Source organism: Lepidochelys kempii, chromosome 3 (assembly GCF_965140285.1).
Source record: "Lepidochelys kempii isolate rLepKem1 chromosome 3, rLepKem1.hap1, whole genome shotgun sequence".
Taxonomy (NCBI): Eukaryota; Metazoa; Chordata; order Testudines; family Cheloniidae; genus Lepidochelys; species Lepidochelys kempii.
The window spans coordinates 22912692-22929485 of NC_136382.1; the positions used below are offsets into that span (position 1 = coordinate 22912692).

Sequence of the window (16794 nt, forward strand, 5' to 3'; positions counted from 1 at the left end):
AAATTAAAACATCATATGGTAAAAGAATGATTAAATTCACCTCCGAGTTCTTAAGCAGGAAATGCAAGATTCAAGAATCAGAATGCACATTTTAAGGGGGAGGAAGGAGGTAATATATTTTATTAGACCAACTTCTGTTGGTGAGCCAGACAAGCTTTTAAGCCACACAGGGCTTCAGTAGGTAATTTCCCTCCATCACTTGCATTAGTCTGTTGTTCAGGTTTTGCTTCCCTATTGCTACCATGTGTCAGCTTTTTAAAAATATTCACGAGTGTAGCATTTTTAAAAAAAAAGGGGGGGGGGGAAGGGACGCTGGAGAGTGCTGGAGATTTTCCAGACCGGGTCTGGGAGACTGGGTGCGTTTGTTTTTGTATCTGGAGAATGAAATGTTTGGGGGAGAAACTATTGTTATGCAAAGTAAAGCTGGGAATGAAATAACAGGCTAACTGGGAGAACAATGCAAACGCCGATTGCCCGCAGCTAAAAGGACGTGTGAAATCAGAGGGTTGAGTAAGACCGTGCGTAGGTGAAGCAGGTAATGATGAGGCAGTGATTTCGTTAGGAAACAGCCCTTGAGGAAGCGCTATTAGGCGCTGATTGCTTAAAGGTGGTGAAGGCGAGAGAGGAGGGGCGTGGCAGGAGTGGGTGGCGCTCGCCCTGAGAGCGGTGCCGGAGGGGGCGGAGCTGCGGAAGAGGGCGGTGAATGGTGATAGGTGAAGGTTGTTGCATCGGCCGTATTAGAAGCCAGAGCTGGGCTAGGTCAGCTCCTTGCAGCTGCGGGCGGCTGAGCGAGCACGTGAAGCGGAGACCCCGGGAGCGCCCGCCAAGGAGGGAGGATGGTAAACGTGTCAGCAGTGTGGCTGTTAGCCCTCTTCTTGCAGGCAGCGTGCTCGGTGAGTCCGAGGAGGCTGGGAGGGTTGGTGGGATGCTGGCCTGGGGGGGAGGGGGGAGTATCTGCTGTGCCCGATCGCTGGCGTGCTGTGCCCCGGGGTGCATGTGCCGTGGGGGGACAGGAGCTGGGCAATCTCCTCCCCCGCCCCCCAACCCCTCTGGGGAGGGTCAGCCCTTTTATGCGCTCCAAAGCCGCCCCCCGGGCCAGAGCCGGGCGCAGTTTGGCGCTCGGCTCCCCCCGCTGGGGGAGCAGAGGCTGTGGTCGGGGCGGGCTCTTGGTGTCCAGCCCCCTGGAAGCGGGCTCGGGGGGAGGGGAGGGCTGGTTGCTTCACTTCACCCCCTGCATTCAATTACCCAAAGCGGCTCCATATGTTGCGAGGCTCCCAGTCCCGCGCTGGCAGGAAGCGCTCTCCGGCTGCCTTGGCAGGAGCTGCCGGCTCTGACCCAGCTGCCTCCTTTCAGCAGGTTATTAGAGCCGCGCCGCGCCCTCCCCTGCCCCGGACTGCTGGCTGGCACCCAGAGCCCGCTGCAGCCCGCCCCGACGGGCTCCGTCCAGAGCAGCGCCCGCCGCCGCCTCCTAACCTGGCTGGACTGGCCTGCGCCGGGTCCTGCCCCTCCTCTAGCGGGCCGGAGATTTGCTCCGGCCTGCGCGGAGTTCGCGCTGCGCGGCGGCGGACAGGGCCGCCGAGCGCTAAGCCAGGCGCGCGCCTGCTGCGGGGCGCCCCGGGCAGCGGCCAGGTGGCTGCTGTCGGCCGCCCGCACGAGGCGAGGCCGCCCCCCCCCCTCAGGCAGCCGCCTCAGTAAAATGCCAACTCGGAGGCAAGACGTGCGCGGCAGAAGCGGGGGGCACTCGAATCAAACACCGCCTCCCTCTGGAGAAGGAGGCGGGGAAGCTCCGCTCCCTGCGCTGGGCTAAGCGATAAATAACCTCGTTTAGCTCCTGGCTCTGAAATGGCCACTTAAAGCCAGCGTGCAGATGCGGGGGAAACTTCCAAGCGTTCTCCCAAATCCAGCTCTTTTCTCGTGGACGCGTGCTCAGGCTGTGGCGCTAAAGCAGAAAATCACGTGGCTGGAGTTCCCAGGCCTAGCCCACCTTGCGTGGGTGTCTTTCCTATTTTAAATAAAATACTTAGTGGCTAACATGATGATTAAAACATAAATAGATAAATCTCTTCCCCAATCACCCTGCTTCAGTCCATGTCCTAGTTACATTAAACTCCCCTTCTGTAGTTCCCTGCTGACTTTGGCTTCTGCAGAAGGCTTAAATCAGGTTTCTACAGCAGTGTATCGAGTTTATTCCATTGAGTTGCTAGTGCTAATCTCTATCTAGATCATCATCCCAATGGTGGATGAATGAAGAAACAGTCTTAACTCAGCTCTCTGCAAGTCAACTCTCTCCTTACTACCCCGGTCGAAGCTTTATTTCGGGGTCAAAGAAGTTTTTTTTAAGTCTTCCAAAAAAATCTAACTGCTGCCTTAAAAATAGATTATTTTCAATGTGGGCTCCAAATTTGAGTGGATCCCGGGGTAGCCACTCAGGTTCTCCCTCAGATGGCTACCCATTGTAGCCACCAGATGTCAGCACTGAATAGCAAATTCACTTCCATACTGTTCAGTCTCTCTAGTTAGCAAAGTAGTTGTACAAAGCATTTCAAAAAAGTTAAGTTTTGCGCCTATGATGATTGCATAAGCCATTCTATAGTAGACTCTGTTGGTCTAACTTGAATGAAGTGGCAAAGCACTGACCCCTTTCATTAAACGCTCACTAAGCCGTAACTTACCTCTCAGATGTGTGTACCCACTTCATAAAAACAGGTTTCACTCAAGGTGACACAGAAAGTTAGTGGCAGACACAGGACTAGAATTAATCAATAACCAGCTCCCAGGCCTTGTATGACTTCTGTGTGAACAAGTGCACTATTTATTGATTGTGACCAAGTCTATGTAGTGCCTACTTTCTCCCATCCTATAAACACAGGAATCGTGCAGATTCAGATACCGTGTAGTCTGTTCCTCCCCTTAAATATGCCACAAGGGGAAGGAAAGTGTAACTTTCTCTAGCAGTGTCCTCAGGTAAATGGCCTGTCCTGAAAACCAAACTGTCCCTCCTTGGTTGAATTTCAAATGTTCCCTAATCCAGAAAGGGAAGGGAAATCTACAGGAAAGGGATGCTACAGAAATCCTGAAATGGATGTTTGAAAGCTCTTTAGGGTAGGAGAAATCAGAGTACACTTATGTACAGGTGAAGTACTACAGAGTTCTCCTGGTTGTCATAGAAATCATAAAGAAAGGGTTGTGGTGAAGAGACCCTGTAGGTCATACAGCTTGTCCCTACCTAAACTTGAAAGAGCAGTTGCTGCCGTCCAGCTGCTGCTGCTTCATATTGGTTAACTTGTGTGACTTGAATTCTAGAAATCTACTAACTGTATTGGGCCTCAGAACCGTGGATGGGCCCAGTCTTTGGAAACTAACACTGCATTTTATTCCTGGGAATAACCAATCCTGCCCTGGCAGATGGCCTGGTTGAAGTGATATGCATGAGACCTGTTAACAGCACTTTTACTGGAGAAGACAAAATACAGTTGGGTTCTAGCCAGGTTTTGGGCCACCGTTGGGGGAATAGGTTCTCCCTTACCACCAGGCCCTTATCTGCGGGTCATATAGACATCTAGCATTAATCTGATAACAGGAATACTCTAAACAAGAAGAAACTCAGGGTTTAAAGACAATTCACCAATATTGGCAGAATCAATTAATAAATAAAGCAAAAAGCCTCAGGCAGCAGGTGACACATTGGTGACTCAGTACCTAAATAACTTCCCTTGTCACTGTTGGCCCATGCTTGCATTTATTCTGTTTAAATGTGGCTCTCGGCAGCATTCAGACCAAAGCTGGCATTCCTCTCAAGCTGCCCTTGACTCAGAAGATGAAGTTTACTCTTTTTGATAAGATTACTGAAGATGACCTCAGGTAGTGGGTGTAGAAAGCACAGCAATGCTCTGTAGGTCTCTGCACACTTGGGGTCCCATCCAACATGCTTCCCTCATCTGCTAGTCTGAGTGGGTTGTAAAACATGCTATCACCTGATACAACTGTGCAGCCATGAGAACTGCTCGACAACTTGTATCCTTGCCATGTTGCTGCATGAAGCAACAGATTCATTTTCTGTTCCTCAGCTTGTCATGTTGTATGTTGCCTGCTTTCTGAGCTCTGCCCACAAGGAGAGAGCAGGGAGTTTTCTGCTGTCCTTGGAGGCAGTGTTTTGTTATTCAGGGCAGTACAACATGAGCACAACCTGCCCTGCTTGCTCTCTGAAGTGATGGGGTGGAAAGTGAGAAGGGCCTGAAACTTAGGTCCACCAGGAAGGTGGGTACCCTACTAGGTTCCTAAGCCCCACAGAAATAGACTGTTCCTTGCATTGCTTAAGGGGACTTGAGCCGTAACTGTCCCTTGCTGTAGGAGTGGACACGTCTGTACATGACTCAGGAACCCAGGATGGGTCCAGCTCCCCATTGGCTTTCTGAGACCGTGCTTCATGTCACTGCATGGCCCATGCTACTTTACCTGGCCACACATTTGGAAAAGACTCCCCTCTGATAGAGCACGCTATCACAGCGGTGGTGTTCCTGTCCAGCATGCATGGGTTGTGGTCATCCTGGGTTGTCTGGGTTTATCTCAATTAAGTTGGTAGCCTATGATACTTTAACTGGTTAACATTGCCAAATGAAAAGGAGTACTTGTGGCACCTTAGAGACTAACCAATTTATTTGAGCATGAGCTTTCGTGAGCTACAGCTCACTTCATCGGATGCATACCGTGGAAACTGCAGCAGACTTTATATACACACAGAGAATATGAAACAATACCTCCTCCCACCCCACTGTCCTGCTGGTAATAGCTTATCTAAAGTGATCATTAAGTTGGGCCACTCTTTAGAACTGCTGCAGGAACAGTGTATCCTTACAGTGTAATATACTTCATGGGACCATAGCAAATCTATAGCTGTGGCTACAGGAGGGCATGGCACAATCCCTCTCAAGCCTAGTTAAGGGAAACTGCTTTAGCAACTTCCATTGTCTAGAAGCCATGGTTTTTAAAGATGGATAAGTAGTTTTGATTGGTTCCCTGGTACAGATGAATGCTGCAGTGGAGGCTAGCAAAAGACTGGTAGGGCTGGCAAAGAGCCTGGCTTTGCCTTGTGTTCAGTGTTGAAGACCGTTTCAAAGGTGATACTGTTCTGAGCTGCATGTCAGCGAATGCCTTGGAAGGAAACTAGCTCATCCAGCTTTCCCATTAAATCTCTGTGTATAAGGAGGAATCTGTTACACAAACTACCCAGGCAAAGCTTCATAAATGGGGCTTTTCTTTGTGACTGTCCAACTGCTGATGTACAAAAGGTGTAAACCATTGGGCCTTCTATGGTCTTGAGCTAACATAAGGCTCTTCCCAGGTGAGGGATACCAAAGTAAGCATAGTTCTTACCCATCACATTCATCTAAGATGACTTGCTTAGTACCACTGAATAATAACACTTCTAATGGCAACCCTGAGAAGCTGCTGGAAGCTCAACAATCCTCTAACAGCCTGAGACAAGTTACAGCAAGTGTAACAGATCTGTAAATCTTCTCAAATATGAAGCTGAAATTCTGTACCTTTAAGTGCACTAACCTGAATTGTAGCTAGAACAAGGCTTATACATAGTCCACATTACGCATGTCTTGCAATGTGTGGGACTCATTACTATTGAAATAATTGCACTTAAGTTTAAGTGCTGTCGGGACTCTTCCCATAGGAACCTAGCTTGATGTGACTCCTGGTGTCAAAGTTGGACACTTTCCTCTCAGAGGACGCTAACATAATGGACTCCAACATTCCCTCCTCATGTTAAGTCTTCATTCTAGTTTAATTCAAACATTAATTTGTGACTTAGTTTTCTAGGAAAAAGGCTGATGTAGGTTTCTGTAAAAGTTCCATGGCAATGAACACTCATGAATGGAACATCAAATATGAAATTTTCAGATTACTTCTGTGCAGAAAAGCATAATCTGAGTTGTGTAAACAGAAGTTCCCAACCATAATAAAACACTGTTTTGTCTTAATGTACATGAGACCTAATGCTAGCAAACAATGCTATAGTCTTACTAGGTCTTGTAGCATGACTTCAGGAATGTGGTTAAGTCGTGTCTCTGCACCTAGAGGAAACTGTGCTCTGTGCTGGGAACTACAGAGTACCTAACCATCCTACCCACATAGTTCATATATATGCCGTATAGGCCAGGTCACAACCCTTCTATATCACTGAACAATCCAGTTGCAGGTAATTCTTGGAGAGAATAAAGTTGACACATGAGCATTTCACTTTCTATCATCTGAGTCCTGGTCCTAAAATTTACCTTCATCAGATGTATAATAAAGTAGTTGAACTTTTCCAGTACTACATGCTAACCTAGCCTTTTTCAATAAAGCTTTGTGTTGACCTATTTTTTAATATTGGATTTGAGAGCCTCATCCACTGTAGAGCTTCCTTGATTTAAATTTAACAGTCAGTGATCAAAACTTTCAGTTGTAAGTGATCAATGATGCCTTTTGAAGTTGAGCATTCTGAATGCTGAGCACTTCTGGATATTGGGCTACCTACTTGAGTGTATAATATGGATTTAGGTACCTACTGTAGAAGCACATTGTTTCCTCTGTTTGGTATCTGGAAAGCTGTCTGCATATGGGGAGTTAATCTTTATTTGAAAAGCCAAGATGTGGCTTCCATGTGTAGCAAGATCAGAACAGACCTCTCATTACCAAGTTTAGAAGCAGAGTGGTGGAGGCAAACATCTGATTAAACTCAGACTACAGATTAATTTCAAAGTTCTGAAGTTGAATGTTGGGGTCTGAAGTGCTCTTAATGCGGGTTTATTCCAGGATAACCTTTCCTAGTGGGATCTCTGGCTCATTGGATCAATGTGTAGTTGGGAATGTAACTTCCTGTTGAGTCACTGAAACTGTAGTCACAACTGAATCCTCAATGTTACTCTTTTTTATGGCTATTCATCCTCTCTCTAACTTCAAAACCCCTCTGGGGCTGTCCTGGCTTAAATGAAGCAATAAAAGCTACTTGCCTGATTTAACATCTGGGTGTGCTGCTCTTAGTAGAAAAGTCAGGCTCCCCCCTTCCGCTTTGCAAAGTGATTCACTTACATCAAATAGATGGCTGTGTTCCTATGGCACATCATATCTTCCAGTGTTTTCTGGTCTGTGGTGTCAGAAAGCTTTCCAGAATGAAGCTGATTTAGATCAAAATTTACAAGAGGAAAGGAAGGGAACACAACTCTGGAGTCAATGACTGGAAGATGGCTAGTTCAATGCTGGGATTTTTGTTCCCCCTCTGAAAAGAGTTTTGGGGCCATCTTAACTTTAGTAGTAGGCAATCGGGAAGAAACTATAGCAAGGAACAGAATTGAGACTAACCTAATTTGTTGGAAGAATCAACGCTGCTTTTGTAAATGGTGAGGAATTCTTTGAGGATGCCAGTCGTGGATCAGGGTGATCCAATTGATTTACTGTACATGGATTTTTCAGAAAACCTTTGACACTGTCCCTCACCAAAGGCTCTTACAGAAACTCGGGTGTTACGGGATAATGGGAGTGGTCTTCTGGATCAGTAACTGGTTTAAAAGATAGGAAACAAAAGGTAGGAATAAATGGCCCATTCTTAGAATAGTGAGAGGTGAACAGCAGGGGTCCCCCAAGTATCTGTACTGGGATCAGTGCTGTTCAACCCATTTAATCTGCTCAAAGGGTAAATAGTGAGGTAAAGTTAGCAGATAGCAAAGTCCAAAACTGACAGTTATGGGGGAATCTCACAAAACTGAGTGAGCAACAATGGCAAATAAAATTAAACGTTGATAAGTAAAAAAAAATGCATGCTGGGAAAAAATCCTAGTACGCATATATAATGGATTCTAAATTAGCTCTTACCACAAAAGAGGTCTTGGAGCCACTGTGGAGACTGTTCTGAAAGTCAGCCCAATGCACAGCAGCAGTCAAAAGGCTAACCTTGTTAGGAACTATTAGGAAAGAGAAAATAGGACAGAAAAATATCATCATGCCACTATATCAGGGTAGTCAGGCAGACATGGGCCAAATCCAGACCACCAGATGCTTTTGGACAGACCATCTTTTTGTTTACTTAATGTTTGTGGGGGGCAGGGGGCATTATGTTTTCTCTGGCATTTGGATCTTGACAATACCTTGACCAACAAATTTGGACCTTGACAAAAAATAGATTACTTCTGCACTATATAAATCTATGGTCCACCCACTCCTTGGGTTCTGTATGAGGGACTAAAAGGAATAGGGCTGCTTCGCTTAAGAGACTATCAAGGAAAGAGATGAGATAGGTCTATAAAATCATGAATGGTGTGGAAACAGTGAGCAGAGAAGTATTTACCCTTTCTGGCCATACAAAAAGGGTGGTCACATAATGTAACTAGTAGGCAGCAGGTTTAACACAAATGAGGAAGTAGTTTTCACAATGCACAATTAACCTGTGGAACTCATAGCCATAGGATGCTGTGATGGCCAAAAGTATAACTGTTCCAAAAAACTGGACAAGTTCATGGAGGATAGGGCTATTAGCCAAGATGGTCAGGGATGCAACCCCATACTCAGGACCCTAAACCTCTGCCTGCCAGAAGTTGGGAAAGGAAGATAGAGTAGCTCTCTCCATAATTGCTCTGTTCTGTACACTTCCTCTCTTCTCCTCCTCCTCCCCCCCCATAAGCTCTGGTAATAACTACTGCTGGAGATAGGGTATGTGGCTAGGTGGGCTATTGGTCTGACTTGGCATGGCAGTTCTTGTCTCTTCTCATGTGGGTCCCTTAGACCTGAAACTTTTGAGGGGAGGGGAAAAGACTGTCAGATTGGTTTTAAGTGATCTTTGTCCTAGTACACCAACTCAAGGCACTGGTGAAAGGTGGGGGACAAGCTATCTGACAGCAGTGGCTCACCAGCAGGCTTGTAATACTCTACAAATCTTGCTTTGCCTTTCACTGAGGCCCTGTCCTCTGTCAAATGCCACTCATTGCCTTAAGTGCTTAATGGCAGGAACAGCTGTCTTGAATTCTTTTTGAATTAACTCCTGTGGAAGCTAAGGTGGTTCTGGATTCATTGCATGATTATTGGCATGTCTACAATGCCCTGCTGTGGAAAAACTTACACTCCAGATCTTTGCTCAGATTTCTGGACCAGTTAATGTCTGCATTAGATATTGCACATTGCTCTACCAACCAGCTCTCTGAAATGTAGCAGCCTACCCATAGCACAGAGCAGCAACTTCTCTTTAGTGGACTAGCTTTTTCTCATCAGGTCTTGGAAACCACACTTTGGCACATGTAATTATAAACAGGCAAAAACTGACAGAGGACCTTGTCTCCTAGACAGTATAGAATTTGAATTGTTTTCTCTGAGGATATGCAGATCATGGTTGTTTTAAGGACCCCTGATTTCCTCTCCCCACCCCCCTGAAAATCTGCACTAAGTTCAGAGGATGCATTAGTTTTCTCTGACTTAGCTCAGAAAGACCAATATGGGAAAGGTTGTCCCAACTGACAGCCTAATAGCCCAGGCAGCAGTACATATGCCAGTTAGAGCCAAGCAGTAGCACTAACTCCAGTTGCATCCAGGGATTACTGGGAGAACAGACTGTTAGAGGTAGGGGGGTGGGTAGGGAAGAACAGAGGCAGTTTGCGATCCATATGGTAAATGACTGTTCATCTGGAAACTGTTAGTGTAAGGTCTCTTGTAATGCTGCTACTTACAAAACTAGTGACTTTGCTGGTGTCTGCATGAACTCCCCTGGGATTGTGCTGTGGTTGCCAGTCCTTAGAAGAAAAATAACCTAGTTCTTTTCAGTCTCAAAGCAAATTCATAGCCTTCTAACAATCTCTCTACTTCAGGCAAAGTAGTGTTTAAACAAGGCACTAATGATAGTGATCGGTCAGTCCAGTGTAGTCTTCCAAAACGTGTGGAGAAACAGAGCCAGGTCGCAAGCCACATTTCTTGCTTAAAATAGTATCAATCCTACATACGAAACCTAATTTTTATTAGGGTTTTGGGTCATTACTAGTCTGTTTCCCTTAAGAGATGTAAGAGGGCTCTGGCTTTTAAATCAAGATGGTGTTTGCTGGAAGCATATCTGTTTACCGTTTGTGTTGCCTTATTTCTTGTCACATGCCTCATTAAGTCCTACAACATGCATAGGAAGGCAGTTTTAAACTTATTCAGATCTTGTGCCTGCATGGTATTTGGAGACTGACACTCCCAGTTGCGAAATAGGAGTTTGGGTAACTTGCAACTCTGTGACCGCATCTTTCTGTGGTAAGACAAGCTAAAAATACTTTTTTTCCCATCTGCTTTTATTTCTGTACCTAAGGAAGTATGTCCATGTTTCGAGAACAATGGGTTATCACAACTGGGTCTCTGTGCATTCTTCCCTGTTCTGGTTTGACTGGGTTAGGGGCAAGTCTCTTCATAGAGAATAGCACACGTGGCACAATTAACAGTGTTAGCAGCACATGTAGGAACCTTCTGTCTTTAAACAGATCTAAGCTATGCCCTTTGAGGTCTTACCTGTGGATGCTGCTGTTTCTACACCTGTATATAGGATGCATAGCGCTAATCCAAAAGCTAGTTAGACATGGGGCTGAAGTGTCCTGGGGTGCCTACATAGAGCTTGGTGGACTAAAGGGATAGCTTGAGTAGGGTCACTTTTGCTGCATTCCACACTAGAAGTTGGGGTGGCCAAACACTGATCATCCGAGCTGCATATGATCAGATGTTCAAGAGCTGGGAAGCACCAGCTGGAGTGGGGCTTCAGCCCCACGGGGCATGCCTGTCAGGGCTTCAGCCCCACTCCTGCTGAAGCCCAGCACCCTGGGAGGCATGCCATGCAGGGCAGAAGCTCCAAGTTCCCTCCCCCTGTAGTTTGGTAAGTGAAGAATTGCGCGGGGGGGGCGGGGTCTCCAAGCTGAACCTTAATTGTAACAGTGCCTCATGCCACTGTTTGGCCACCCCTGCTATAGCCAGTAATCGGTCATTGGTAGGCACTTACGTGGAAAAGCCCCGTATGGTCAATTTAACAATCTAAAACGGGTCGATGTGTGAACGGCACCTATGTGAAGTGGGAAAGTATTCTGGGCTTGCATAACTCTCATTGATTAGAGTCAAACATGGCAGCATTCAACACTAGCTTTATTTACAGAAGTGAGAATGGCAGGTTTGTAGTAACTTGCCAGCTGTCTGAGTATCAAAACTGAGCTCAAGGGTGATTCAAGACAAACCTGAATCTCTTGGATTCCTCCATTAGAGTAGGACAACTTTTGTATTTTGACTAATCTTTCCACCTGAGGATGGAGGCTCAAACAAGAGGGCTGTATCCTAGAAAGCTTGGGCAGTGGTGAGTGGTCTTTTAGCTCTCTTGCATCAATTGAGCCATGGCCTTTAACAGAATAGCTGATAGGCTGGGTCTTTTTTTTGGGCGGGGGGGGGGAGAAGCATTAAGCTCAATTATTCTTCCCACAAAGAACTCAATTATGTGGTCATACCTTTCAGAACCTCTTCACACAGTTTGTTTTTTAAATATAGTAGCTAGTCTCCTTGTGCTCAATCCCCATGTCCTATAAAAATCCTGTTCAGTTATTAGATGGACAAAGGTTTTGGCTTGTATTGTCACATCTATAACTAATAGCCAACCATCTGTGCTGTCTCAAGATGGTTGCTGTATGTAGCCATTCTACATGACCACATCTGGACTGGGCTACGCTCTTCCTGGGAGCCAAGAATCCCATGCCTAGGCTAACACATTAAAATATTAATTCTGGTGCTATAACTACAATATCTCATTCTAAGATTCTTCTTAACGTGAGACTGGACCAGGAGTAGCAACTGAATAGTGATTATGGACCTTACTATACTTCCAGAGCACTGACTTTTATAGTCACTGAGATGCTTGGATCTTAGTCAATCGTTACAAATGGGTCTGGAAATTGCTTGATTGAAGCTTTATAGTGTGGTCTGTCTGGGGGGCTGTGTGCTGAGCCTAGCACCCTGCTGGGCAAGGCTGAGAGCTTAACCTGCCATCCTTTGATCACTAATCCCTTTAGGATCCCTTGACAGGGGGGCAGAGCAGAGCTAACTCATGGAGAACAGGGATTTTAAAAAGCCAGGTCCTAAGTGACCCGAGGTGCTAGAGAACAAGGGAGTCTTGTGAGGGAGTTTAGCAAGGGTACATGAGAGCCAGGTACACTTAATAAACATTCTCTAAAATTTAGGCCAATAAATTCCCCCTCAAAAAACTAAACCAACAAAATCCCTAGCAAGAGTGGAAAACAAAACAATGCAGGCAGAAGTCCAGCAACAGAGTGGTGGCTATCCACTCTGCTGCACTGAATGCAGCATGTATGATTGATTACTTGCTGTCTGGACAAGTAGTGTGCATGTGGATTTGGTTCAATCAGCTCATGGCCCTCAGATGGAGTACAGGCTCTTGAGACCAGACTGCTTGAACTGGAAGTGAAGGGACATAGAAGTATGTAGACTTTCTGGGGCACTGTAGAACAGTGCCACACCAAGTCTGACATCCTCTGTGCTGTTGAGGATGAAAATCTGAGGGAAGGAGAAAATCAAGCAGGAGTGGAGGGAAACTGTTATGGTATCCTATTGCAATAAGGACACATCTCTGGGGGAAGGACCCCTGTTAATAGGAAGATAATGGAGGATTTTGTTAAATATAGATAGCTGGGTTTGACTGGGAGAACTGATGGTGAATTGCCTGCCGAGTTCAAAGGTTGTGGACCTCTCAAGACATCTTGACAGATTTACATGCAATGCTGGAATGGAGCTAGCGGGTGTGCTACATGTAGGCACAAGTGACATAGGGAGAGGTAGGAGAGAGGTCCTGGAGGCCAAATTGGGGCTGTTAAATCAGAGATTAAAGTCCAGGACCTCCATGGCAGCATTCTCTGAAATGCTTCTGGCTCAACACACAAGGTGAGTTACAGGCAGAACTGCAGCATCTAAATGCATGGATGAAGTGGTGATATTCAGCAGAGGGATTTAGGTTTATTAGGAACTGAGGAACCTTTTGGGAAGGAAGGTGCCTATACAGGAAAGAGACGCTCCACCTAAACTGAAGTGGAACCAGATTTCTGGCATGTAAAATTAAAAATCTCTGACCTTTTAAACTAAGAGCTGGGGGAAGGCTGACAGGTGTGTAGGAGCATACAGTTTGTCCAAACTCCTACCTTAGGGGAGGATTTATTATAGGAGATACTGTATATCCTAATGAGGAGGGGAGACATTAATCTTCAAATGAGAGTCCTATTCAACTACAATCACATGGAGACAGACAACTAAATGTTGACAAATTTTAGAAATGCTTGTGTACAAATGCAAGTCTAAAATCAAAGATGGGTGAACTTGAGTACCTAGTATTAAATGAGGATATTGATACAACAGGCATCACAGAAATTTGGTGGAATGATAATCATTGGGACATGACAATACCAGGTCACACAATATATAGGAATGATAGAAGGCTGGACTGGTAGGGAAGTGGCCTTATATGTGAAAGTCATAATCAAATATAGTAAAAATCTTAAATGAATCAAATCATACCATAGAATCTCTAGGGTTAGAAATTCCATGTTTGAACAGTGAGTGTAGAAGAAGAATATACTACCAAGCAGCTGACTAGGATGGTGAGTGATTTGTGAAATGCTCAGGGAGATCAAAGGCTACAACAACAGAACTTGATAATGGGGGATTTCAGCAATTCCCCATATTGACTAGGAACATGTCACCTCAAGATGGGATGCAGAGACAAAATTTCTGGACACTATAAATGACTGATACTTGGAGCAGCTAGTTCTGGAACCTACAAGGGGTGAGGCAACTCCTGACTTAAGCCTAAGTGGGAGACAGGATCTGGTCCAAGAAATGAATGTAGCTGGACTGCTTGGTAAGAGCAACCATCATGTAATACCCTTTGGGGGAGGGGAATACCAAAGAAACCCACCACAGTAGCATTTAACTTCAAAAAGGGGAATTACACAAAGGGGGGGCTAGTTAAAGGGAAATTAAGAGGAACAGTCACAAGTGAAATCTGCAAGCTTCATGGAAACTTAAAAAAAAAAAAAAACTGTCAGCAGCTCAGATTAAATGTGTGTCCAACATAAAGTGAGATGACCAAAAAGGCACCATGGCTAAACAGTAAGAGGCAGTTAGACTTCCTTTAAAAATTGGAAGTAAAATCCTACTGAGGAAAATAGAAAGGAACATAAACTTGGGCAAGTAAAGTGCAAATGTATAATTAGGCAGGCCAAAAAACTTGAAGAGCAACAAGCAAATAACCCATACTAACAGCAAAAAAGTTTAAATATATTGGAAGCAATAAGCTTGCCAAACTGGGGCCACTAGACAATTGAGAAGCTAAACAAGAACTTGAGGAAGACAAGGTGGCGGGGGGAAGGACAAGCTAAATGAATTCTTTGAGTCTTTCCTGTGAGGGAAATCCCCACACCTGAGCCAGTTTTTTAGGTGACTGATCTGAGGAACTCTTCCAGATGAAGGTGTCAAAGGGAGGTTTTGGAACAAATTGGTAAACTACACAGATGGTAAACTACCATCTGTGTAGTTTACCAATTTCTTGGTATTCATCCAAGAGTTCTGAAGGAACTTAAATATGAAATTGCAGAACTATTAACTGATGTGACCTCTCACTTAAATCAACCTCTGTACCAGATGACTGGAGGATAGTTAATGTAATGCCTTTTTTTAAAAAAAAAAAAAGCCTCTAGAGCCTATCCTGGAAATGATAGGTCAGTAACCTTAACTTCAGTACCAGGCAAATTGGTTGAAACTATAGTAAAGAAGAGAATTATCAGACAGATAAACCTGTTCTGACAACATGGCTTTTGTAAAGAGAAACCATGCCTTTGAAGGGGATCCCAAACATGTGGCCATAGTGTACTTGGACTTATTTTAAAATATCTTTGACACATCCTTCACCAAAGGCTGTTAAGCAAACCAGTTATGGGATAAGAGGGAAGATCCTCATGGATCAGAAACTCCTTAAGACAGGAAACAAAAGGTAAAGTCTTTTCACAGTGAAGAGAGGTAAATAATGGGATCCCCAAGAATCTGTATTAGAACCAATGCTGTTCAATATGTTCATAAATGATCTGGGAAAAGGGGTAAACGGATCATATTGCCTGCAAATTTTGAAACTTTACTCAAGATAAAGTCCAAAGCTGACTACAAAGTTAAATATCTCACACAAGCGGGTGAGTTGGCAAGAAAATAGATGAAATTCAATGTTAAGTGTGTAGTAATGTACTTTGGAAAACATCATCCCAGCTCTACATACAAAATGGTGGGCTCAAAATTAGCCCTTACTGCTCAGAATTATCCATTATGACTCCAAGACGGCTTTCTTGAGAACATCTGCTCATTTTGCCATGGCAGTCAAAGCAACTAACTGTTCAGAACCATTAGGAAAGGGATAGATAATAAAACAGTAAATGTCACTATATTCAAGGTGTGGGCATATCATGGATCTAATGTATTCAATTCTGGTGCCCCATCTCAAACATGATAGATATTGGACTTCAAAAATTAGGGCTATGGAACAGCTTTCATATGAAGAGTAAAAAAAAGACTAGGTTGTCTCATCTTAGAAAAGAGAGGTTTATAAAATTTTGAATGGTATAGGGAAATATTTTTTCCTTCACATAATACAAGAACCAGGGTAATCTGATAAAAACAAAATACCAGGAAGTGTTGCTTCACACAATACACAGTGAATCTGTGGAACTCCTTCCCAGGGGCTGTTTTGAAGGCCAAAAGTATAACTGGATTCAAAAAACAATATTTAAGTTCATGGAGGATAGGTCCAAGGGCTATTAGCTAAAATGGTCAAGGATGCAATGTCATGCTTGGTGTCCCTAAACCTCTAACTGCCAGAAGCTGGGACTAGATGACAGATTGCCTTGTTCTGTTCATTCCTTCTGAAGCATCTGGCACTAGCCATTGTTGAAAGACTGGATACTGGGATAGATGGACCATTGGTCTGACCCAGTATGGCCATTCTTATAAGTGGTTTTGTGTTTTTTTTTTTTGTTTTTTTTTTTTGTGGAAACGTTATTAGCTTTGAAACAGTACTTTTCAGTGAAACAGCACTCTATCAGCTAGTCTGACCGGCTTAAATATTCTTCTGCCATAGAGTTGCATTGGCTTACCTTCAAAGCAAGGAGAGACCTGCATGAGAGATTCTATAGTAGTAAGCCAGCCTGGTACTGATTGTGCTTAGCTGTGGGTGAAAACTGAGATGGGAAAGGAATATTACTTACCAAGATCTGGAAAAATGGTACAGAGCCCTGGCTATGTACACTCTTTGTCCCAGTATGACTCATGCTTACAGGCATGACAAAGTCGTATATTGGCACACTGGGAGTGGTTGGATCATTACAAAACCTAAACTTTCCCCAATACTAATTTCTCCCTACTGTTACTCACACCTTCTTGTCAACTGTCTGTAATGGGCCACTCTTACCACTTGAAAAGTTATTTCTCCTGCCTTGGTATCCTGCTGTTAGTTGATTTATCTCATTAGACTGACCTAACACTTGGTACAGCAACCCACATCCTTTCATGTATTTATCTGCTCCTGTATCTTTTACTTCATACATCTGAAGTGGGGTCTTGCCCACAAAAGCTTATGCCCAAATAAATTTGTTAGTCTCAAAGGTGCCACAAGGACTTTTTTTGTTCTGATACAACTAACACTGCTACCATTGAAACCTGGAACTGGTACAATATGCATCCTGATATAGATGCCATTATACCAAAGTT

The 16794-nt window shown here is 44.4% G+C and overlaps 1 protein-coding gene across 1 annotated transcript in view; it reads left to right on the top strand.

Moving 5' to 3' along the window:
* Window positions 1–701: 701 nt before the first annotated feature.
* SDC1 (syndecan 1) overlaps window positions 702–16794 on the top strand; it is a 33655-nt gene continuing 17562 nt past the window's right edge. The window contains exon 1 of the mRNA XM_073335934.2: window positions 702–893. Coding sequence (XP_073192035.2) covers window positions 837–893 — 57 coding nt within the window. The 5' untranslated portion in view covers window positions 702–836. The remainder of the gene's footprint in view (window positions 894–16794) is intronic.